Source organism: Babylonia areolata, chromosome 8 (genome assembly GCF_041734735.1).
Source record: "Babylonia areolata isolate BAREFJ2019XMU chromosome 8, ASM4173473v1, whole genome shotgun sequence".
Classification (NCBI taxonomy): domain Eukaryota; kingdom Metazoa; phylum Mollusca; class Gastropoda; order Neogastropoda; family Buccinidae; genus Babylonia; species Babylonia areolata.
The window spans coordinates 40,173,441-40,200,091 of NC_134883.1; the positions used below are offsets into that span (position 1 = coordinate 40,173,441).

The following is a 26,651-nucleotide window of genomic DNA, read 5'->3' on the forward strand; positions in this document are numbered from 1 at the left end:
AGCGGGAACACTGTGGGCCCCTCCAACGCCCCGGCCACCGTCACCGGCCCATCCTCTGGCTCCCGGCCTAACCCCACCCAGACAGTGGAGGGCATGAGCACCAACTCCATGTTTCTCTTCGGGGGAGGCGCCCAGGCGGCAGGTGGCCCGGCAGGGGGTCCGGCACAACAGGTGAGGCAACGTTTAGGAAGGGTTAACTCTCTCCATACGAACGGCGAAAGAGACGACGTAAACAGCGTTTCACCCCAATTACCATCATCAAAATATTGCAAGCGGAAGGCTCTTATACTGAAGAGGTGAATGTTGACAAAGAATACCACAACTCTGACGACGGAAGCTAAAGGTTGGGTCATTCAGACACCCACTGGACATCCGAGGGGTCTGTGTAGAGGAGAAGAGAGGACTGGCCGTATTGAGTGAGTTAAGTTGAAGATCTCATAGCCTTTAATGGCCGGCCTTTGGAGCAGTGAATTATATCCACTAGTGTCTAGGGCTTGGCACAGGAAAGCGGGAATTGAGAGTTGATGAAAACAGAAGGGAGTTGCGTGCTTATATTCTGTGTTCACAGAGAGAGAGATATATATATATGACAATAATGATAACAATATTTATTCAAGAAAGGCAATGGTCCCATTTGAAGGGGGAACACAGAAATAAACTTTTTAGAAAATAATGCACACATAAATATTATTCATGTGATTCGTGAATATTGTATATTTGAACAATATGGTAGTATCAGCTTATACTAGTTCTCCTCAGCAATGACTTACACAGAAAGACTGTCATCAAGAACTTTGCAGACAGACAGACAGACAGACAGACAGACAGACAGACACACACACACACACACACACACACACACAGACAGAGACAGAGAGAGAGAGAGAGAGAGAGAGAGAATGTGTTAGTGTGTTCATCACATATCAGTGACTTCAGATATGTTGACCCATGTTTATTCATTACTTGTAACTGGATTGCTTGTTACAGGATTATGACATTTCCTGATTTCATTGTTACAGGGCAATGACACATTCTGTGATTTGATCGTTGCAGGATAATGACACATTCTATGATTATAATTGTTACAGGATAATGACACATTGTGTGATTTGATAGTTATGTCACAGGATGATGACACATTGTGTGGTTTAATTGTTACAGGATGATGACACATTGTGTGGTTTAATTGTTACAGGATGATGACACATTGTGTGGTTTGATAGTTATGTCACAGGATGATGACACATTGTGTGGTTTAATTGTTACAGGATGATGACACATTGTGTGGTTTGATAGTTATGTCACAGGATGATGACACATTGTGTGGTTTGATAGTTATGTCACAGGATAATGACACATTGTGTGGTTTGATAGTTATGTCACAGGATGATGACACATTGTGTGGTTTGATAGTTATGTCACAGGATAATGACACATTGTGTGCTTTGATAGTTATGTCACAGGATAATGACACATTGTGTGGTTTGATAGTTATGTCACAGGATAATGACACATTGTGTGCTTTGATAGTTATGTCACAGGATAATGACACATTGTGTGGTTTGATAGTTATGTCACAGGATGAGGACACATTGTGTGGTTTAATTGTTACAGGATGACGACACATTCTACGATTCACAGAATGAACCAGGTCAGTGTGTGCTGCCCCTTCATTACCTCCCTTCCCCTCCTCACTCCTCCACTCTCTCTCTCTCTCTCTTTCGCTTCTTCCTGTTGTTGTCTGCCACCTCACTTCAAGGACACAGGACACACGTCTTTGTACGAGTGACTCAAGGAAAGATAACTTACAAGACCCTTTCCTTCAGAACCAAGAAGCAATCATCCCAACAGTCAAGTGCATGATTTCTCTCTGTGTCTCTTCATGTCTGTGGAAGTTTCCTATTTTTGGTAGCCTAATTTTGGGGACCTGTTTTGTAATGATAATGATAATAAATTTATGGACATAGCACTACATTTTGTGCAGAAACAAGTCAAAGTGCTTTCACACCCAACTTTCACATGTATGTACAACTCTGAAACAAACTATTTAAAGACAAAGCTTTTAAATACATGCATATAGAAAGCTACAGAGACCATGGATAGAGGGGATGGAGGAGCTGTTTTAATGGCATTTAAAAAAAATGCATATTCAGAGTGATATTACCACAATTATAGATGTTGTGGACTCATTTTCTGTGGGTTTTGACTCTGTTTAGGGGGTTATTTACTTAGATAAATTAGACAAAGATAAATTCTGCACACTAATATGCAGCCATCTTTCCAGGTCCACAAAATGGTCTGCAATGATTGATGCATTCATTCAGTTCTGTGCCAGTCAGAGAACAACTCTTTCTGTTTATAGGCCCAGCAGCCATGCAAAGGCAAACGAAAAACATTTTGGCTCGAGTTGACTAGTATCGGTTTGTGTTAATGATACGAGTAATTTTATATAGTTTTTAAGCCAAACACTTGATCAGACAGATGGATTACATGCTTCATGCCAACTCCTTACCAAGGTGACTTTCTACGTTTGTCAGCTTTTTGGACTAAACAGTCAACTTTATTCAGTTTCTGTTCCTGAAGAACCTTTCAGAATTTTCTCCTAGAAAATACTACAAATCTAGGTATTTGTGCTACTACACATACATGTACACATGTCAGTAATCTGAATTATATACAGTGTTTGCTTGATGATGATTATGATGATGATGATGATGATGATGTTTGCTTTCAGAAATGGCTGAGGAACATCTTCTCCTTCAGATCCAACAATGCCAGAAGTGAGTGGACTGACCTGTTCTCTCTGTCTCTGTCACCTTCATGTTAAAAAAAAAAAAAAAAAAAAAATCCCTCAACTCGTTGAGCTGTGCACCTGAGCATTGCTCTGGTGTCCAAAATTCATCGCAGTAAAAACGATTTTCACATTTCTGCACATGCAAAAAATCTACAAAGGAAGGGAACTAACTTCTGTTGTATTTCTGGATATGTCAACAAGTAATTTGGAGAAAAACAAAATATTCTGCCACCAAGATTTCTGGGGCTGATCTACCTTCTCTAGACAATGTATATCATAAGCGGCTATTCAAATAAGCAAAATCAATCAGTCAGGATGAATCACAGCCAGTTTTGGGATTTTTGAGGTGCTCCCCTTGAGTTTTTGGTACAGAAGTATTAGGACCAAAACCAATCGCTTTTCCCCCAAAGCAGTAAATGCCCTGTCTCTTGAACAAATCCAGTATGATTAAGGAGAAGTATGCAATCAACAACATTTACCTGAAGATCTAGTCATCAGCCCTGTCCATACGTAAGATGTGTAATGTGTAATGCGTGGCTTATGTTCAATTGGGTGTGTGTGTGTGTACAAGTTTGTATACTGATATGCACATGTATATGTCCAAATTTCTACTGTATCTGTGTTTCTAAATGATTTTCAGCTTATGTTTCTTACCTTTTTATGTACTATTCCCCCCAATATTCCTTGTGACCCTGGTACACTTGGTAATAAAGACATATTCTATTCTCTGCGGGGTTGTTTTGTTTTTTTTGCATCAGTATGGCACTGAAGCCTGCCAGTGGCTGTGTACTCCCCAGGGTGGATTGGGTTAATTGCTGAACCATGGTGACATGAGATGAGAATAGCATAAATCTCAAGAAGTGCAATTACTACTGTCTGGTTTTTACTTTTTAAGCAATGAAATTGATTTTGCTGAACAAAAGTAAAACAATCCCAAGAAGAGGAAGAAGTCCAAATGAAGAATTATTGATTGATGTAGATAATTATTTTGCGCCTATCCACGGTCAGAGACCAAGCTCTAAGCACTTTACAAACACGGGGTCATTTACACAACAGGCTTCCTACCTGGGTAGAGCTGACTGATGGCTGCCGTTGGGTGCTCATCATTCGTTTACTGTGTCATTCAATCAGATTTCAGCCACGCACACATGCACACACAGACAAACATGTAACATTTAACATGTTGACCGACATCTTGCCCTGTCAGCTCCGTTTTGTTCACAGTATGATGACTGCCTTCACTGACACACACACTCATCAGCTGCAGTCAAAAAGGTTGTCTGTAACAACCTTCCACATTCTCTGTTCGTCTGTCTCTGTCTTCTGCTCTTCACTCAAAACTCATCTTTTGAAAACCTATCTGTCAGCACTCTGTCTCCTACTCATACAACACCGCTCCCAACCCCCCCACCCCCTCCCCCATACCTGCCGACTCACTTTACATGTTTGAGGTATGAGAGAAGGGTGGAGTGTGTGTGTGTGTGTAGAGGGGTGGGGATAGGGGTGAGGGGGTATGGGGGTGGGGGTCGGGGGGTGTGTGGAGGGGGGTGGGGTGGTGGTGGAGGAGAGACAAGAGCGGTCAAGTGTGGTTCATTTAATTTGTACCTTTTTCTTTCTTGTAAAGTGCCCTTTGCTCTTAGAGAGGGTGCTATACAAATGTACATTATTATTATTTATTTTTTATAACTTTTTATTTCATTCCTTTTTGATACAGCTATTGTTAAAGGTATAAACACACAATCATTGATCTATATATAGGTACATGGGTCCTATACAAAGGTACATCATTATTGTTATTATCATTCTTTATTATTGTTTTGTATTTCTTTTTCATACAGCTATTGTTGAAAGTATAAACACACATTCATGGATCTGTATATAGGTACGTATATACATACATACATACACAGATGGTAATGATGATGATGATGATTATGATGTCACAGAGAGTGCACAGAAGGCCTTGGGCAGGACATCCTGGAGGCAGCCTATGGCGTCATTGCCAACGTTCGTGACGTCAGTGCCTTGAAGGTAGGTGGTGTCGTCTTCTTCTGTGTTTGTGGCAACAACTCCCATGCTCACTCATACATGTGACTGAGCTTTTACATAGTATTTTTTTTATCCTGCCATGTAGGCAACCATACTTTAATTGTGGGGGATTTGCATGCTTGGTATGTTCGTGTTTCTATAACTTGCCGAATGTTGACATGGATTACAGGATCTTTAACACGCATGTTTTGTCTTCTGCATGCATTCACACACGAAGGGGGTTCAGGCACTGGCAGGTCTGCACATCTGACCTGGGAGATGGGGAAAAATCTCCACCTTTAACCCACCAGATGCCTGTGAGTGGGGTTGAAATGCAGGACCCTCAAACTGAAAGTCCAGTGCTTTAACCAGCTGGCTATGTAGGTGGTGTCATGCACACTGGTATGTGCTGCATGTAGCTGTGTTCACAAATGTGCGTGCTTCACACTGAGATGTAGTTTTTTGTTTATGTTTTATTTCTTTTTTTTACATATTTGAATACATACAGGCACTTACATAGCATTAGTTGTGTCTATGTACATGCATAAATTCATACAGATCTGTGAAAGTCTAAAATCAGAATTGTATGAGGGATGAATTAAAAGAGACACACATGGAGAGAAAAATACACACATTAGCATGCACATGCATACACATGCACACGCACACAAAGGCACAAAAGTTCACACATATTATAGGTACTTGCATGCTTACACATGCATGTACACACATGACACACACATGCATGGATCAAAAGCAGAGGGACACAGAGAGAGAGAGAGAGAGAGAGAGAGAGAGCGCTAACAGAATACATGATTTTGACTTTCAGAAAGACCTCCAAGAGCTGTTGGGCAATACTCTTTACGAGGGTTTCGGTGCTAGGATTCTACGCCTGAGAGCTCTGGAATATGGCCTTTACAAAACGACAATGAAACAGTGAGTCATTGATCAGTTTCTGTCTCTTTCTGCTCGTCCTTTCTCATTTGATTCTGTCTTCTCATTGTGTTGGTTGGGGAACGTGCTACTCTCCATTAACCACTGAAACAGTGTGACTTGTCTTTGTGGTCTTCCACCAGTCTTTCAGTGTCATCTTGTTTTTCTCACTCTCGGTACACTCATCACGTTTCTTTTTCTTAACTCATTGAGGCCCACACCCGAGCATTGCTCTGGTGTCAAAATTTGTCTCATGGAAATGGTTTTCATGTTCATATCAGGGATGCAAAGGGGAGAACCTACTTCGTGAGGTTATTGGCCGTAGATACTTTCGTTTTCTCTGCATAGGCGGGTAGTAGTTTGCACAGGACAGGAATCAGACCCCTGCCGGAGTCTGCACAAGTGGGTGACGGTAAGTATGTTACTTAAACGTAATTTTAGGAAGAAAACTTCCTTTCATGTTCATACATATGCATAAACTGCAAAGAAAGGGAATTGACTTCTATACTACTTCCAGGTATGTCCACTTGCAATTTGGTGGAAAAAAAACAAAACATGTATATTTTCTACATTTATTTTCCCAACATCAATAAGGCGTGGAAGCTTTGCGGAAGCTGTAAACTGCCCATGGTTGAATGGTTAAGCATACATGGGGCTGCCTCTCCCATGTTCAGTTGTGTGTATGAGTGGGCCATTTTTATCCTGCCCACCATACTCGATCTGCTCTTTAGAGGTGTGCATGCTGGGTGTGTTACTCTTTCCATAACCCACTGAACGTGGATATGGATGATTGGGATCTTTAACTGAGCACTCATGTGCGGATGATTTAGCTTTGGAAAGCAGAGAGAACAGGTTTCATGCTTATAAGATTTCTGCAAGTTTGTGCTTCCCTTAAAAAAAACCAAAAAAAAAAACCAACCAAACAATCAAGAACCTTTATCTCCCCCACCCCCACCCCCCAATCTCTTAATCAATCCTCCTGTCCCTTCCACCTCCTCAACACCCCCTTTACCTCCCCACTGCCTCCAAAACAAAAAACCAAACAAACTCTGTCGCTCATCCAGCACCTGTCATCTTTGCCAGATGGCACCCTTAGTTCCAGTAAGTTGTGGTAAGGATTGCAAAACATGTCAGATACTATAGCTTGGTGACCGGTATCCAAAGTTACGTTTGATATTTGTGGTTAAAAAAGAAGAAAAAGAAGAAAGAAAAAAGAAGCAGCTAATTTTTTGTTGTTTTGTTTTTGTAGTTATTACTGCTTTCTGTTTTGTCTGACTGGGAAAGTGAGTGAGCTGAAAAGAGGAAAAATGTATCAAAGAAAGAAGAAGTTATATTAATCTTTTTTATGACTGAGAGGCACATAATTTGAAACTTTGCTGTTTGCGCAAACCATCAGTTAGCATACAGGAAAAATATTGGGTACGGAGAAATAAACCGAGAGACTTCCCACCTTGTCTTACGAACAGTAACAATAAAAGTTACATTAAAAGGAATCTTCAAGACCGTTCATTTGGCATGTACTCCACTATAATCAAATCATAGTCCAAATAGTCGGGACAGTGGTTGCCTCCTCTCTGCTGTTCTGATGGTCACAGCAAGACACAGCTACCATATACATTCACATTCATGCTCAGCAACAATTTTTGAAGAACTGTGCAGCACTAATAGCATTTGTTCAGGACAGTACAAGGCCCTTTAGTTCAGACTATGACTCACACAGCACAGACAGACAGATGAAACAAATACTTAGTGACCTCAGTACATTTTTGGGAAAATAATAATGATAATAACCGGCCATTTATCAATGCTTTCCTCATTGCACAAAGTGCTTTACAGTCCACACACACACACACATGCAAAACAGTCCTCAACTCACAATCATGCACAATAAACATGTATATGCACATACAATCACGTACGTACAATACAAACATACATACATGCATGCATCCATCCATTCAACGCACACACAATATAGCATCACAAATTTACCTACACAATCAACTAACTACTTTCATGAGGGGCTGTGACGGACATGGTGAGGCAAAGTTCCATATTTGAACAGCAGATGATGAAAAGGCTTGACCACTGTGCTGTTCTCTTTTGTATTTTGGGACGCGGAAGGTTCTATGGCAGCAGAGCGAAGAGAACGGGAGGGTACATAGATTTGAAAGATGTCAGAGAGGTATCGGGGTGGAGTTCCAGATATGACATAGTAGCAGAGACAGGCAGCTTTGTATTTGATTCTTTGCTCTATGGGTAACCAGTGCAACTCTTTTAGATGGGATGTGCAGTGTGCAGATCTTTTTGCTTTATAAATCATTTTGGCGGTTGAGTTTTGTATGAAAAGGCAGCTTTCTATTTTTTGGGATGGGTCAGGGGTGTGGGGGTGGGGGTGGGTGTGGATTCTTGTGGATTATTTTTCTGTATCCACTTATTTACTTGTGTCCTAGCTGATTGGTAATGCAAGCAGCAATGGTTTGAATTATGTGCCTTTTATGTGATAAAGTGTAACAGCGCTTATTTCCTTGTTTAGTATTGTTTGCTTTTGCTTGCTTCGGTTTTGCTTGTTTTTGAGTTATATCCAGTAACTTACATTGCTTGTGAGGTCTTTGGTTGCAGTGAATGAGATTGATCTCATTTTAGATTGCACAGTTCTCATTTTGGTCAACATCACACACTGCTTTCCTCCCTTGATAGGATAGGATGTCTGTGGTCACTTCTTGGCTGTTAGAAATTCTGTCACTTATTATTACTAATCCTATTTTCTTGTGTCCTGTCACTAGTTTCAGGAATGAGGTTTTCACTTCAACTGAGTTTTGTTGTGCTGTATGTATCAGTATCAGTAGCTCAAGGAGGCGTCACTGTGTTTTTTACAAATCCATATATGCTACACCACATCTGCCAAGCAGATGCCTGACTAGCAGCGTAACCCAACGCACTTAGTCAGGTCTTGAGGAAAAAAAAAGATGAAAAAAGAAGAAATAAATGAATATCTAAAAAAAAAAAAAAAAAAAAAAAAAGTAAAAAGTAAAAAAAGATATTAATAATGATGATAATGTGCTATATGATGTTGTGATATACATGTAATGTGTTCTGTTTTGTCGGAATTGTGATATATTATTTACTTTTCTAGTCACAATTAGTTTTTTCGCTGTGTACTTTTTCCCAGGAGAGAAGAGCGCATTACTGTTAGGTAGTGTGTGGTTATGTATGTTTTTATGGAGAGTTCATATAGTTTGCTGTGGACACTGAACTTAGAATATACTTTTGATGTATTGCCTTGTCAAAGTTTGTTTATATTTGCTCAATTAGTTTGATCAAGCTGCATGTTTTGATGGATGTTGTAATGTGATGTAGTGTACTTTTATTGGAACTATTGTGTTGTAAAGCGATTAGGTAAAAAATATTTGATTAGGCACTGTAAAACATATCATATATTATTATTATTTTACATAAACATTATTTATTATTGTTTGCCTTTACCTATTTTGTTTCTTTTTTTTCTTTGTTTGCTTGTTTGTTTGTTTTGTCCAAGTGTGGATCACATATAATGGTTCACTCAATGTCAAAGTGGATTTATATATATACATATAATTTTGCCAGAGATAGCTCTCTTCTTTGTGATGGGTTCTTTCATGTGAACTTACATGCTTGCTGTGCTCTGCACAGTATCTCAGCTTGTTGCCTCATCCCAGTGCCAGCATCTGCACAAGCACTCAAGATCTTGTTAAGTCAAATCTAGTGAAACAGATATCACACAAAAGTTCAGACTCTGCTGATTCTCTCGGTAAAGGTCAGGAGTGCTCATTTCGTGTAAGAAGTCTCAGTTGATCTAGTATAATTATTTTTGCATTTCTGTTTATTGTGAATTTGTCAAGTTTACATCAATTTTTTTATACAGAAAAATGATGTGCTAGTCAGTTGTAAATGAATTTCCAATGAACTTGATGTTAGATTTGTGCAGTTAAACAGTTTGTATCCGTTGGTGACAGGCACAGTGGTTCCTGTTAACAACACCACACATGGGACCGGAATCTTCTTTTGTTGTGGACAGGTGTTATATCCTATTGCTCCAGTTTTGAAAACATGGGGACAATCTTCTAAAAATCCAGTCTTTCTTTGTTATCTTCATAGTTGGCAGCTGTTGTTTGCTCCCAATACTAATTTGTAGCACTGAATGTTGGTGTCAGAAGAAAAAAAGAAAAGAAAAAAAAATTGCTTCTGTCTAGTAATAATAAAAATAATAATATTTTATTTTTATATAGCGCTATAATACAAGCGTAAGCAAGCTCTAAGCGCTTTACAATCCAGTACCTAAAGTGAAACAAGAAAGCATATAATAAGTAGTAGAAACATAAAACAGAATCATTAATATTATAAAAACACAATGCATAAAACTCACAAAGTAACATATTATCAATATTACAACTGTTACACTCCAACACTCAAACACACACACACACAGAGAAACACATGATTAAATGGCTGAGATGACAGCAATTTTCACTTAAAATACATACATGTAAAAAGGAACATAATTGTAATCTGCATGTCATAGATTTTGTAAAAATTGTAAAATAAAATTTTGGATAGAAAAGGTAAAAGGGGTAAAAATCGGGTCATTCTCCCTTTCGAACCACACCACCACCATCCATCTACCCAGCCCCATTCTCTCCACTCTCCCATCACACACACTCACATTTCCATGGGCCTGGGACAACAGCACTATTTGAGTTATGACAAATATTTTTTAAAGAGATAAGTTTTAAGATTTTTTTAAAGGTAGATAGATGAGTTGTTTGTCTGAGAGCAATAGGCAGAGAATTCCAAGTTGTTGGGCTGAAGACGGAAAATGACCTCTTTCCACAGGAGTTAAGGAAGTATCGGGGAACAGTTAGCTGGGAGGAATCAAGAGATCTCAATGTTCTGTTTGGCAAGTACGGGTTAACAAGCTCAGAAAGATAAGAGGGTGTGGTATCACAATTCAGGCACTAAAAGCATAGACAGGCAACTTTATATTCAATTCTGGCTTGAACAGGCAACCAATGAAGTGTCCGCAGGAGAGCAGTAGCACTCTCTCTCCTCCTCTTTTTAAGGACGAGTCGAGCTGCACAATTCTGTATTTTCTGGAGCCTGTAGAGTTATCATTGGGAAGGCCAGCTAAGAGAGAATTACAATAATCTAGGCGGGATAAAATGAAGGCAACAGCAAGTTTGTTGGCGGCATCAACAGACAGGAAGGGGGCGGATTTTACTGATCTTACGAAGCTGAAAGTAAAGAACTTTACACAGGTGGTTCACATGAGTTTCAATCATGAGGGATGAATCGAGGTAGAAACCAAGATTACGGACAGAACTAGAAAAAGAAACTTCTGTGCCAGAACAAATGATAGACGTTGTATTTATCTGCTTGAGCTTAATTTTATTACCAGTCAACATGAGTTCTGTTTTGTCATCATTCATTTTTAGTTTGTTTTATAGTAATGAGATAAATTCTGTGGTTTGAAAATCTTCTTGTCTGCGGGAACTTTATCTGGAAAAATACTGACACATTCATGGGAATTGGCTTTCATCTATGAACAGGCAAGTTGAGAACCTATCACTCTTATACTGGTTCATACTTCAAACTCAAAATCTAACTAACAGGTGCATCAGCTAATTGGGAAGAAAATTGGACTGTCTGTCTTAGGGACTTGGGTTCGATCCCTGTAAAAGCACCATGTCAGGGTATGGTGGATTATGGAAACAGGAAAATACCCAGCATGTACACCCCCAAAACTTGAGTATTGTTGCCTATGTTAGAGGGTAAAAGCAATTATGTATGTAAGAGCCCACTCTTAGACTGAGTGAATAGTGTGTAGTGGTGAGTTTAATGACCTACTGGCAATCTGCCCTTAAAGTCAAGTTGTTCGTGGCTGTGGTCTTTTGAGAATAATGTGCGATCTTCAGTCCAAATTGACATCAAGAAGAATACACCAAGAATGCACAGATAGGATTAAGACACATTAATTTTTTTTTTAATTGATGGTTTAAAAAGCAAACCAACAGTTATTATAAAACCTTCTCCATTTGATGTTGGCTTTTGTTAATACTGCCAGAAGATATAACCTACTCTGATAGGTACACAAATATATATGCTTGCACTCAAGGCCTGACGAAGCGCATTGGGTTATGCTGCTGGTCATACGGCTGCGTAGCAGATGTGGTGTAGTGTGTATGGATTTGTCAGAACTCAGGGATGTCTCCTTGAGGAAATGAAACTAAAAAAAAACCCTGAAATTTCAAGACTTGTTGGCTGACACCCAGCATGCCAAGCTGTTGAGGGCTGAGGTCTTGGTTCAATGAAGGTTGTGTGGTTTGAGGGGGTGCAAGTCTTGGCGGTCTGTTAGGGTGGGGGACGGGGGAGGTGGGTGGGTAGGAGGTCTGTCTAGTGTTCTTTGGGTGAGGTCCTGGATTAAGAATAGCATACAATGACATTCTATATCACCAGTGAAGAATTTGCATTAACACATACACACACACACACACACATATTCACAAACATACACACACACACATATACACATGTTAACATGTCCACCTAGGAAATGAGAGAATCTGAGCGCGCTGGTTCGAATCACGGCTCAGCCGCCGATATTTTCTCCCCCTCCACTAGACCTTGAGTGGTGGTCTGGGCGCTAGTCATTCAGATGAGATGATAAACCAAGGTCCCATGTGCAGCATGCACTTAGTGCACGTAAAAGAACCCACAGCAACAAAAGGGTTGTTCCTGGCAAAATTATGAAGAAAAATCCACTTCGATAGGAAAAATAAAAAAAACTACACGCATGAAAAAATGGAAAAAAAAAGGGTGGTGCTGCTAGTGATGCGCTCTCCCTGAGAAATCTGCTGTGATAAAAAGAAATACAAATACAAATATTAGACATATCATCTTTCAGTATATTTACTTGGCAGGTCTGTGCAAAACAGTCATTAAGTTTTGCATTTGTTGTGCTTTGTCTTTGACAGACAGACTCTCTGTTGGAGTTAGATACATAATCTACCACTTGTGCACATGCATATCTTTTTAACTTTTTTTTTTTTTTTGAAAGGAGAAACCACAGGATGCTTAAAAGTTCTGCAAATGAGCAGGACAGACTCAGCATTCCTGGAATACTTTATTCTTTTCTTTTTTTTCCCCCCCCCCCCCCCACCTCCCTCCCCCTAATTTTTTCTTCCATCATCATTTTCTTTCTTTCTTTTTTTTCTTTTTTTTTCTTTTTTTTAAAGCTATTCAAAGGCAGCTTTTGATGCAATGTTTATTGATTTTGCAATTCCCAGTTTCACAGTACGTTTATGACAAAAACGAACTACACATGGCAAAGACATACAAAACTGAAAACCAGGTTTTGGAAACAACCAAACTCCATTAAGAAAAAAAGGAACATTTTATCACAACCTGTTAACCTTAAAGAATAATAAATAAATGTCACAAAAAACCCTAAAAAACCAACAAAAAACAAACTCAAACATCAACCCAGAATATTCACAGACAAACCATAAACTAAAGAGTCCCAAATCTTTTGTTGGGAGACACACTTTGGAGTGCAGTGACCCTTCTTTGTAAGTGTACAGTGGTTGCTTCCCTTCGACCATTCAGTACAGTCTGAAACCTGAGTGTAGAATGATGATGATGGTCAGCTGTATGGAACAGCAAACATGTGTGCAAACAGGAATTGTTTTTGTTTTCCCTTCAGTCTGTCTAAACAAGTACATGTGCACTTGAAGAAATTATTTGGGCACACACACACACACATACATATACATGCATGCACACACTCATCTGCCCCCCGCCCCCTCCCTCCCCCATTAGAATAGAATAGAATAGAATAGATTTTATTGTCATGAAACTGTAAGGTTTATAAGACACAATTGCAATGGTAAATGAATGAACGAATGAAAAACACACAATTTATCAATCAGTTAATGCGGTAAATTGCAGCAGCATTCATACACAAATTTTCCTAATCTTGTTTGTATATATTCATCATCTGTTTGCATCACCTGACTGGGAATATGTCCTGTGTTATTCGAGTTTTGAATATCCTTTAAAAATTATTGCCTTAAGGTTTTATATTTAATACAATGATCAAGAAGATGGATTTCGTCTTCCAGGATGTTACACTTGTTGCACAATCTGTCTTCTTGTGGAATATTTAAATATCTACCTTTCTCAATCTTTAGGTCATGCGCGCTTATTCTGAGTTTCGTTAAAGCTTGTCTGTGTTTTGTATCTGATATATTTAAAAGGTAGGTTTCAGTTTTGTACTCTGCTACAATCGTATTGTAAAATTTTAGCTTTAATGTTTTTTCTCTTTTCTCTTTCCAGTATTTGATATATTCATTTTCTAATTTTTTATACAGGACGTATTTCAGTCTATGTACGTTGAATGTGAATTGATTTTTCCAAATGTGATCAAGGCCTATAATTTCGAGTATCTTTTTAACAAAAATCAACCATGGGGAAGTTGTATTTTCTTGTTGGTACATGGACTTATATATTTTGTTGATGAGGGAAGTTTCTGGTAATTGAATAATGTGAATCCAATATGTAATAATTTGGCACATTATCTTTAAACTTATTGGGAATCTGCCCAGTTCACCTAACACAGGAAGCACCATAGCTTTTTTGTGTACTCCAAGTAATTGCTTACAGAATTTAATGTGTAATTTTTCATGTGGAAACTTATTCGATAAGCGGTCGTCAAAAAGATGTGCTAAATCGAAAGAATCATCCGGTTTGACTTGGTAAGGTAACCATACCTCCGCCCCATAAATCGATATTGGCGTTATCAAAGTATCATATAGTTTAGATATGGTACCTGGATTGATGTTGATAGCTTTGAATGTTCTTCGTAAAGTATGCAATGCTTTGTTTGCTTGTTTAGTTTGGTGTTCCTGTGCTCTTATCAGACTTCCACTTTTGTGGAATATAACTCCTAAATATTTATATTCTTCTGCTGTTTGTATTATATCTTCCCCACAGTAGAAATATATTGGTACTTTTGGGTTAGATCTTGTAAAGATTACCACTTTCGTTTTTTCTCTATTAATTTTTAATCCCCAACTATGGCAATATGTGTTCAAATTATGTAATTTTTGTTGTAATCCTTTTCTTGTTAAAGACAGAATAACCAGATCATCAGCATAAAGTAAACATGGTACATTGCTGGGTGAAACAGCATTGAATTTTGGAGAATCGTTACTTTCCATAGATTTTACAATATCATCTATGAAAATATTAAATAAAGTTGGGCTTAGTGTATTGCCCTGTTGTACACCCTTCTGCACAGTTATTTCTGTGCTGAGACCTCCGTATGAATTTATTTGAATTTTGGAATTATCATACATGTCTTTGATTATATCAAAGCATTTTCCAGTTATGCCCATTCTCTTCAACTTTAGGAACAGGGCATCGTGCCAAACATTATCAAAGGCTTTTTCAAAATCTACAAAACAACCATATAATCTACAATTTTTTACTTTTATTACTTCATTAATGATCTTTTTTAGAATGAAGATTTGATCAGTTGTTCTGTAGTGTTTCCGAAATCCAGTTTGTTCCTTTGTTAGGCGTTCACCTTGTTCTAGGTACTCAGTTATTCGATTATTTAATATTGTGCAGAATACTTTTCCTAAGGTATTGGTTAATGTTATTCCCCGATAATTATTTGGATCTCCCGGGTTCCCATTTTTATACAATGGAATGTTTAAACCATTTTTCCAACATTCTGGATATATACCTTGAGTGAAAATAATGTTAAACATTTTTTGAATGATATTGATAGTTATTGGAAGACTTGTTTTGACCATTTCGTTTGTAATGCCGTCCAATCCTGGTGATTTATTATTTTTTTCATGCTTGCACGCTTTCTTGATTTCTCTGTTTGATATTGTTAAGTTGATATTTGAAAGCAGACTCTCATCTGTTAGACTGTTTTTAAGTTCGTTTCTGATTTTTTGCCTTTGTTTTTCTTCTACATTCACCTCTTTGCCAATGAGCTTTTCCAGATGTGAAATCCATATGGATGTATTCAACTGATATTTGCGTGTGGCATTCTCGCCTGCAGTTTGTAAACTTTTTAATGTTTTCCAAGCAGTGTTTGGATCTTTATAAAGGACGTCGCTGATTTTATTCGCAAGATCGTTTGTGTACATTCTTTTCTTTCGTCTTAACAGTCTGTTATAGATCTTACGTTTGGAAAAATATTTTTTGCATAGGGATTTATTATATGGATGCCTGTTTATGGCATTCAGTATCGATCGAAGATCTTTCCTGTGTTCATAACATTCACAATCAAACCATTTTTTTAATGTTTTTTCTTTTGCGCTTACGAACGTTTGTTTTCTTCCTAAGACTTACATTAGCCGCAAATTTCATCATTTGTGTAAAATCATTAATAGTATTGTTTAGTGCTAGTTTAGAAATCCCGGTATCATTTTCAATATACGTATCTAATCTTTGTTCTATTTGAACAAGTTGGGTTTTATCCATGGCATGTTGAAAGCTCTTAAATATTTCTCGTCTGAGAAGGCATCCCATAAGTATCGGTGTGTGACGTCTTCAGCTTTAAATGTTTCTTTTCGTGACGTTTTAACTGATACTGAATTCCTTTCTGATTTTATCGAAAATCCAGTTACGAAAAAACTTAATTCCATCGGACAGTGATCTGAAAAAGATTTAAGGGGATGAACTTTCATATGTAAGATGTCTTTTTTCATGGTGGTAGAACAAATAAAATAATCAACAACACTACAGCCATTTGGACTATAGCATGTAAAGTGTCCATCTAAATCACCCAGTGTTCTTCCATTGAGGATACACAAATTATTGTCAGTGCATATGGACGCCAGTCTTCTACCAGCTTTTTGTACATAGCCATCCATTGAATTTCTGTCATATATCAAATCACAATGATCATTATAAGGTAAGTTACATCTGTTGTTTTCATGTTCCATTTGAATGAAATCTGGTATCACAGCTGTTCGTGCATTGAAATCTCCACAAAGTATGATGTTTCCCCTTTCGTTGATTTCTTCGACGTTTTCTTCTAACTTATCCCAGATGTCCGTGGTATTATCTTTTCCAAAAGAGGATGTTTCTGGAGGGATGTAGACACATCCCACAAAAGTGTCGTCGTTGCCATTGGTGCTTGGTATCTTTATCCACCCAATGTCGCTGTTACTGCTTGGCAGTATTTTGATGTTCTTTCTTAAATCTTCTTTAATGTAAATTGATATCCCCCCTGACGAACTTACTGCTTTTTTACGTTTTTGACGTACTTAATGAATTCCAGGTGCAAAATTTGGAATGAAGATGTTACTTGCAGTGTCTTTATCCAGATGGGTTTCTTGCAAAAAGATAATATCATATTTACTGAAGTGTTTTATTACCCAATCATGTGCTAATTTATTTGTGGTAACTCCATCTATTGTCTCTTTGTACCCTTTGAGGTTCCATGAAAGTATGTTCAATGACTTTTTTAACATAACAATTAGATTAAAAAAATATATATACAAAAGAAAAGAAAAATTAACACTAACGAGTGGTTATAACACCAACAAAAAAAAAGAAAAAAAAAGAGAAGAAATATATGTGAATGTTTTTGTTTTTTTGTTGTCGTTAAGGAACTTTTTGATGAGCAATCGTCATTGCCTAAATCTCCTTGCCAGTCAAACATTGTTATGATCAATAATCAAAATGGTAGTTGTTCTGTTCCGTACTGTTGAACGAGCTGTCTCTGAACCGTTGTCCCATTATGTACCAATGTGCAACGTGTATGTATGGTCACTCACACTCCCCATCCCCATTCACCGAAAGCATTTTTTAAGTAACATAAAGACTATCAGAATAGATTGGAATCCTTTCTTATATGTATCTGTGTGTGTGTGTGACTGTGAGTGTGTGTGTGTGTGTTTGTGTGTGTGTGTCTTATCGCATGTCTTTGTTTTGCTCTGAAATGGGAAAAGGGCATTACTGATTCTGTAATGACAGGCACAATAGCTGAGAGGTTAAAGCGTTGGACTTTCAATCTTAGGGTCCGGGGTTCAAATCTGGGTGACAGCGCCTGGTGGGTAAATGGTGGAGATTTTTCCGATCTCCCAGTTCAACATAAATTGTTATGTGCAGACCTGCTAGTGCCTGAACCCCCTTCATCTGTATATGCAAGCAGAAGATAAAATACGCACATTAAAAATCCTGTAATCCATGTCAGCATTTGGTGGGTTATGGAAACAAGAACATACCCAGCATGCACACCCCTGAAAGCGGAGTATAGCTGCCTGCATGGCGGGGTAAAAATGGTTATACATGTAAAAGCCCGCTTGTGCACATACGAGTGAAATGGGAGTTGCAGCCCATGACCACAGAAGAAGAAGATGATTCTGTAATGCTAAAGTACATACTTCAGTAAAGCATAAACTGAGCAGACCATGTAATAAGGAAATTATTTGTTTCTGGGTCATCACAGAGTGGACTTTGTTTAGGTGTTGATAGATCATGTACCTATGACCAAAGCCACTCACAAATCAGCTAGTGTAATGTCTTGAAGGTATTTTTCTGGCTATAATAAAGACTTCAATTGGCACCATAAAGAAAAAGAAGAAAAAATCATCTTGTACTAGCTTTCTGATCCAGCCTTTTTTTTGTGTAACAATAGAGTATAGAACATAATCTGTCTGAACTATCAGTTATCAGAATGCTTTTTCATCTTCCACCCATCCATACTTCTGAAAATCCATATCTTCATTTTTGTTGTTTTTAAGAAGCTTCTGAAGGTGGTCTGGTTAATGTCTTTAAAAAAAAAAAAAAAAAAAATTATAGTTCAAAACAGTGTGTAATACCATACAGCATGTAAAGGAAGTATCTGCCCATCTCTACATACACCATGGTGATTAGATTTTCTCCCCACTGACTCCCAAGAATTATTTACAGGCAAAAAGAGATATGTTTTCTATGACTTTAACTTAGATCCCAGACTTCATTTGAATATAGCAACATAGGTTTGACTTTTCATTATTTCATAATTTCCTCCATTTACCCTTCACCTTGCTTGCAGACTCTGACAGTGATATTTTTAACGGCAATCAAGTTGACAGATAAAAGGCTAAATATTTGCAGCAGCTCCCAATTTTTTTTTTATAGATGTCTCTTGTCATTTGTAGGACTATAATTCATGTTTCCTCAGATGACCACCCTAAATTGTAAAAAAAACACATTTTTTCCCTGTAAATTCAGTCTGTCCAAAGGAAACTGAATTCAGCTTGTTGTATGTTATTAATCTCATTCATTAGTCTGGAAGGAGTGGTGGTGGAACAACTACCAGTGTTCAACTGAGAACACGAAGTTCATTGAGTGCAACATTTCCTATGATTTTTTTTTTTTGAAGAAAGGAAATCAAGATATATCAAAAATAACACTTATAACAAATGACGTACGGTTTACATAATTTTCTTTTCTATCCCATGTGTTGTGCTTGATTTTGAGAAAGTAAAATAGTACTGTTTGTGCAAAACAGTTAAGAAAAAAATAAAATAACCAAAGAGAATGAAAATGAGCGAAAACAAGTGCATGGGAATTTCTTTTTTTTTTTTTTTTTTTTTAAAGTGAATTTTTGTTTTCCTATATTTAGTATTTCAACTAACACTCTTTCTTCTTTTTTTTCATTTCAGGAAAACATAAGATGGAAGAAAGCGGTAGTGGTGCATCTGAAACAAACAGACTTTGACAAGTTTCAAGTTGTGGTGGAATGGACATGTATAAAGAATGTCCCCTCCCCCCCTCCCCTCCCTAACTCCTTGTGTACATCTTCCGGGGCAAGTTACTGCCAAAGAAGACAGGAATGAAAACAGAAAATGAAAACAACACTTGTGTGTGCTTGTCTTGTATTAGGTTATGAGAAAACAGTATTTGAAAGTGCTGCAATTTTTACATATATCAGTTTCATCTGTAAATATCAGTTTAAACTTTGAAATAGGTATTTTGGGCAATGTGTACTGGTAGTGTCAAACTGATGCAGAGAGCTTTTAGGCAATAGGTTTGCTACATCAGATATTTTGAGTATACTTTCCAGACATGGAGTATATGTGAAAGAAGTTGAGGTGTTTTTTGTTTGTTTGTTTCGTCTTTTTTTTGCACAGTTAAAAGTGTTTTTTTGAAGAAAAATGGCTTGTACATATGTTTGTGCATATATTATCCACACAGGTGCATAGGTATGTTGTAATAAGGTGGTGTCATTTTTAATTGTTATTGATTTAATGGGATAGCATATAGATAAATGTTTTTTTTCAAAGCATAAAGTCAAAATATGCATACTATTGAGAAAAAGAAATTTTCATTGTGATCATGGTGACAGTATCTATTATTTTTATTATTAATATAACTAACTCAGTAACTGCTATGGTACAGTATGATTCCTGCTCTTTCATGCACTGCTTGATTTAATGATTTCTAATCGTGTTAAATAACACATCTGCATATTGCTGAGAAAATTTAATGTGTGTGTGTGTGTGTGTTATCAGTCTCTGTTAAGAAAAAAAAAATTCTATAAAATATTGGATTATGAAAACTGGAATATTCTGTTTGTTTTCTGGCATTCAGCTGTGCTATAATAAACATTCGTTGTTCAGCTGGCTGATCGGTGGTCAGTAATTTTGTCCTCGTGTTTAATGCTTCAGTAGTTTGGTTATGTTTGTGGTGTGGCCGTGTTAGATAGTTCAGTGTCCATCTTAGTGCTTACTTCAGTCATTTGGTAACCGGATCTTGTTAAGTAGGTTCAGTTGCTTGTGCCAAGACTGACGAAAACTGCAACGGGAGAGGACTGATGTTGGCTCATGAGCTGACATGTCTCCGTCGACTTCACTGTTTTTATAACAAAGTAGTTTCTATGTTGCTCAGTACTGGATGGTTGGTATTTCAAGACATCTGCTGTTGTTAACTGCTATGTTTGGCATGATACAGTCAGTATATCATCAACTGAGGCTGTACACGACGCTTGTTTTGTCTGTGTGGTTGTAAATAGGCTACCTATGGTGGCACCCCCACAACCGCTGACTCGACTGAATGCCAGCCTGAGGCCCCGGCGTCTGCAACATAAGTGTATAGCTAGGTTGTGATAGATATCTGCATTCAGTCACTGACTAAATGGTTCAATACCATGTGAGAATTCCTGCGCCCTCATTCTGAAATATATACAGGCAAGCATAATCGTTGGGTGTTTTAATTTTGATCCGGGAGCAAAATATTTTTGTCGTTTGAGATAGTGTTCAAGACTGATTATTGTCATAACGATCGCGCTCTGCACGATAGTTGGACGATCTAAATATTCCGCTCCCAGATCTAAATAACATGCGTGTGTTCCAGCTTACCAGCAAAATACATCAGCAGCAAAACACGATCATTCACTCCTGATTCAGTAGAAGCCATGAACCACTGCACGCTTTCGTGACTTTACGCAACCTAAGTTGTGTTGACAATGTAGAAAGCCTTTTTTCTGAAATTTCATCATGTCTGCCGAAAATGCGGCGTATCGCTTTACTGTAGCTGCAGTTAGTATTTGAGCAAAATATTTCGTCTTGAACAAATCAAGAAAGCCAGAAGAACATAAGATTCATCCGCGCGAGTGGCCTCTTGTTCTTATTTGTACGTTGGTGCATCTCCATGCCATGACATCGTGCCGGAATCGGTTAGAGATTGGGTTTCAGACCCAGTATTCGACTGTGATCAGAGTTCGAGACCCCGTCGGTTTGGGCCTGGTGTTGTGTCTGCGAGAGAGGCGCATTACACCGACTCTCCTCACTCCACTGGCTGACCCATGTGTGAATGGCTGAATGGCTTCCTGACTTGAACTGTACGATGTTTTAGGTCTTGGAGACCTGTTCATCGTTCCGTGTGGGTCATCAGTTGTACATACTAAATTCGATCCGTGAAGTTTAAAAACGACGGAGACTCCAGTACTGGGCCCTGCCTCCCAGTGCTGTGCCCTTGATACAATGAATATGCCCTTTCGGCCGTTGAAGGTTATGGGACCTTTAAATCTACTATTTCTGTTCATGGTCATTTTGCTTCCATCATTTCGGTGATGTGTTAGGGGATGTTCATCACTGCCAGTGGCCACACCTCAGATGAAAGTTACCATCCTGAGAGAAACAGGATGTAAAGCAATTATAGCATATGACATGGAAACACTAATTTCAAGTACTGAAGTAGACTTGGATAATATAATCTATAAAGTCTGATAAGGTATTAAAAGAATTACTGTTGGAGGAAACGACCAGCAGTTTAACCTTATCAGTAATTCCAGTTTGCAGGCTCCGTTTATGATACTACCCGTAAGCATATGGTACACTGGAAAATATTTTTTTCCCCTCTGCCCATACTATTAAGTAGGCTGCTATTTTTTCCCTACTACCCATACGATTAAGTAGGCTAATATTCACAAAAAACATGACCTGACAATTCATGTTGTGGATACGCATAACACGGCATGGGACACACACACACACACACACATACATATATATATATATGTATATGTATGTATATATATATATATTTCACGGTCTAATATACTGATTCTTAGAAATGTTAGCCGACAATTCATGTTGTAAACATATATCTACATAACAAGTTATCATACTTCAACAGCCAAGTCTCGCGTTTATTGTTTTGTGTAATATTAATTATTTCAACAGAAAGTCAACAGCACTAGGTGCCACTGATAGCTATACAAAATTTCATTGTCAGTTTTCTGTTTAGATCTGTGGGGGTGAGAACAGGAGAATAGGCGACATAGCGTGTATGGATCAACGTACGTTTTTTTTTTTTTTTTTTTTTTTTTATACGTGGAAACTGAAACTGGGTAAAGGTAAAGATCCTCGACGGGAGGGATACGCCCTGTCATCTCCCCCCTCCGCCCTCTCCTCCTGCTCCCCAATCCTCCCCAACCCCACCCTCCGCCAACCTCCACACCGCCCCCACCCCCATTTCCCACCACGGACGTAAATTCATAGGTTTGTGTTCCCCACCCACAGTCGTGGGGGGAGAGGGGTGGGCATCCCACTGATGATCTGTTGACCTCGACAGAGGGAAGAATCCCCGTGCAGACGATGACCACTCCGGAGATTGGTCAGTGTGGAACGGGCGCTGGTAGCGCGGGAAGTAAGTTGGTCATCTTCATCCGGTAGACATACTGTAGAGAGAGAGAGAGAGGTTTCTTTCCACCTCGTAGCGCTTCCTCGTCTGTCTTTTTTTTTTTTTTTTTTTTTCCCGCACCTGATGTAATTTCTCTCGGTGAGATAATACAATTATTGTTTTCTTGTTATCTGTTATTTATAGGTGCCAGGTCATCGTCTATACTGTCCTGTACATAACACCCACTCACTCCGCCCCCCCCGTTCCCATAAATCCCAAATGTATAATCTTTTGAAGGGTTGTTTTGGTAGCTAGGCTACATAGTATTTTTACTTTATAGTTTAACGACTCCATTTTCCTTTCTGCCTTTTTTTCTTTCTCTTGGTAGCAGTGAGTGAAACCCTACTATAATTTTCGTAATCTTAAAGTTGTAAACTGTTTGCGTTTCAAGAAATGCCATTCTGATGTAGTGAAACTGTGAATCTATGGCTTAGACTGTAGAATGGCCTCAGTGGTCGGCAGGACGACAAATAACATGCATTGGAAAATAATACATTATATCAATATTAATCCCCCAAATGGAATTTTTTTGTGTTTGCTTAAGAATCATATAAACGGAATGGTGAGAAAACATAGGCATAATTACACATATCTTAAAAAAAAAAAAAAAAAAAAAAATCAACAGCATGAAATTTAAGGGCGGGGTGGGGTTGGTACGATCATTTGTAAACACGACTCCTCTCTATCTTTCATGACAGCCGGATGCCATCACTGCAAATGAAAGATCGGTTGTATAATATAGGCGGCTAACGGGTATCCCCAATGCAGTTTAATCCAATGCTCGTCTTCGATCGCTGATGACGATACTATCAGCTACAGAAATTGGTTCATTACCTTACTGTTTGTGGTACAATCATTTCTAGACACGACTCCTCTCTATCGTTCACGACACACGCCATCACTGCAAATGAAAGATCGATCGCATAATTGCGATGGTATCTTCAATGCAGTGTAATCCAATGCTCGTGTCCGATCACTGAATATGATGATATCAGTTACCGAAATTGGGTTATTACCATAGTATTTATTACTTACTTATTTACTTATCCCCTCCGCTCCCTGTGGAGCATAGTCCATCAACGGCGTTTCTCCACCGAACTCGACTCGGGCTGTCCCCTCCAGCATCTTTAGCTCTGCTTCAGTGTCCCGCCTCCACCTGTTCTTGGGCCGTCCTCTCTTCCTTCCCCCCTGGGGGTTCCAGGTCAGGGCCTGGTGTGTCGTGCTGGAATGACCATAGTGTTTAAGCTAACAAAAAATGACAGAGCTGGCAATATTAAAACCACTACTGACGCCCACATCAGCCCACATCATCTGGTGTGGAGGGCACGTGGTAACGCGTCCGCATAGGAAGCGAGATAATCTGAGCGCACAGGATCGAATCCCTCACTCGCCAATTATTTTCTGCGCCTCTAGCTCTTGAGTGATGGTCTGGACGCTATAGTCATTCGGATAAGACGATAAGCCGAGGTCCCATATGTAGCATGCACTCGGCGCACGTAAACGATCTCACGGCTACGAAAAGGGTTGTCAATGTTAAAAAAAACCTGTAGAATATTTCATTTTGATAGGAAATAAATACACATGCAGACAGAAAGAAAGCATAAAAGAAGGAAAGAAAGAAACAAACAAACAAAAACCCCGTAAACAACAACAAAATACATGGGAATGGGTGGGGTGGCGGCACTGCACTGTAGCAGTCTAATTTCACACAGAGAAATTTGTTGGGACAGAAGAGTAATACAATACAATGCAATGCAATGCAATGCAATGCAATACAATACAATACAGCGCGATGCGATGCAATGCAATACAGTGCAACGCAATACAACACAATACAATACAACACAATAATGTGCTAACGATAAAGTTGTCACTATTCTCATCACCCGCATCGGGCTCACTAAACACTCATTCCTCCCCGAGTTTTCCAGTTTCAAGGAGACCTGGTCAAAGCGGGCGGACTGATCCATATACGCCATAGCACATCTTAATTAATTGTTAAAGAAAAAAGTGGTGGGGTGGGATGGTACGGAAGCAGATGCTGACCTACTCATAACTAGCCCCAACGCGCTTATTAGGCCATTCAGAGCCCGCTACTGAAGTATATCTATATCTATCTATATATCAACACACACATACACACACGCATATATATATATATATATATATATATACATACATATACATAATTATGTGTATGTATATATATATATATATATATATATATATAGATAGATAGATATGTAATACAAATACATTAAAAGGACATAAAGTTAATATATTTGTATTTGTTGTATTTGTATTTCTTTTTATCACAACAGATCTCTCTGTGTGAAATTCGGGCTGCTCTCCCCAGGGAGAGCACGTCGTTGCACTACATCGCCACCCATTTTTTTGTATTTTTTCTTACGTGCAGTTTTATTTGTTTTTCCAATCTAAGTGGATTTTTATAAAGAACCAAAACAGCAAATACATTCAAATCGAATAGATAAACGAAAGATACACATATATATGGCAAATAATTAAGGTAAAAGTAAAGAATAGAAAACTGAGTTGAACAGTGAATTGACAAGCTCAAGACACACTGTCGATATATACTTACCTACAGATCACCTGCTATTAACTTGACACAGCTGACATCCAGCTGTGGATCTCAAGTATTGGGAGTGCCTCCACCAGTGGATTTCAGGTGGGAGTATCTCCACCAGTGGATCTCAATTGGGGAATGCCTCCACCAGTGTATCTCAAGTGGGGATTATCTCCAACAGTGGATCTCAAGTGGGGAGTGCAGACACAAGCGGAGATGACCGTCTGTCTATTGTACAACATGTACATGATCAGAGAGTAGTTTACAGGGTTCTTTAGGCTCAGCTTATATCACAGATTGACATAAGCTAACAGCTGGGCCAATAGCAAAGTGAGAGCTGTATGATCAATTGCTTCTCCATTGCAGTGGGAAGTTATTTACAACTTAGTCTTTTGTGAATGACTATGACTCTCAAACTGGGAGGCAAAATTGCACTGGCTCTTAGTGCTGCAGCCTTGGGAGCTAGCTAGCTTTTGGGAACCATCCCCAACACCGACTGTCCTAAAACCTTATTGGCCGAGAAAGTGGGGATGCAACTTGGGTAGGACACTCCACTTTATCAGGATCTAGCCCAGATAGTTGGGACAGCAGTTGCCTCCTCTGCTGTTCTGAAGGTCATAGTCGGACACGACTGACTGTCATACACATGGTCAGATAGTAGTTTACAGAGTTCTTTGAGAGCCCATTCTGTTATTTGTTTCACCATACACCACTGGCTGGACTGGGTGTGGGAACAACACGGCATCGAAAGCAAGACGCTGCGTCATGGAGTGACGTCATGCGCTCATTCAGTTTTTCGATGACACTCTGGCATCTCATCCATTCTTTATTAAGTTTGCATATGTCTGTACTGCTTTGTAAAGCAACACGATCAGTAAGAGCAAACTGAATTATTATTTTTTTGGTTGTTTTTTTCCCCCCCTCCAAAGTAGGCGTTTCTAGTATTAGGTAATACTAGGTCTGAAGATCCACCCCCTATTCTTGAAATTTAATCTTTAATGATCTTCTCCAGTGATTTTGGAAACCGCAGGTAAAAAACAAACAAACACCCCCCCCCCCTCCCTCCCTAAAAACAAC

The 26,651-nt window shown here is 38.7% G+C and overlaps 1 protein-coding gene across 2 annotated transcripts in view; it reads left to right on the forward strand.

Annotated features, from left to right (window-relative positions):
• LOC143284812 (serine/threonine-protein kinase Nek7-like) overlaps nucleotides 1-26,651 on the forward strand; it is a 42,386-nt gene that overhangs the window by 10,335 nt on the left and 5,400 nt on the right. Inside the window, exons 7-12 of one of the 2 annotated variants that reach the window (XM_076591859.1) lie at nucleotides 1-171; nucleotides 1,615-1,651; nucleotides 2,735-2,780; nucleotides 4,741-4,825; nucleotides 5,652-5,758; nucleotides 19,468-20,430. The exon at nucleotides 1-171 is cut by the window's left edge and continues 39 nt beyond it. In XM_076591859.1, coding sequence (XP_076447974.1) covers nucleotides 1-171; nucleotides 1,615-1,651; nucleotides 2,735-2,780; nucleotides 4,741-4,825; nucleotides 5,652-5,758; nucleotides 19,468-19,477 — 456 coding nt within the window. In that variant the 3' untranslated portion in view covers nucleotides 19,478-20,430. Of the gene's footprint in view, nucleotides 172-1,614; nucleotides 1,652-2,734; nucleotides 2,781-4,740; nucleotides 4,826-5,651; nucleotides 5,759-19,467; nucleotides 20,431-26,651 lie in introns of those variants that run through there. The other variant, XM_076591858.1, reaches the window with a different exon arrangement.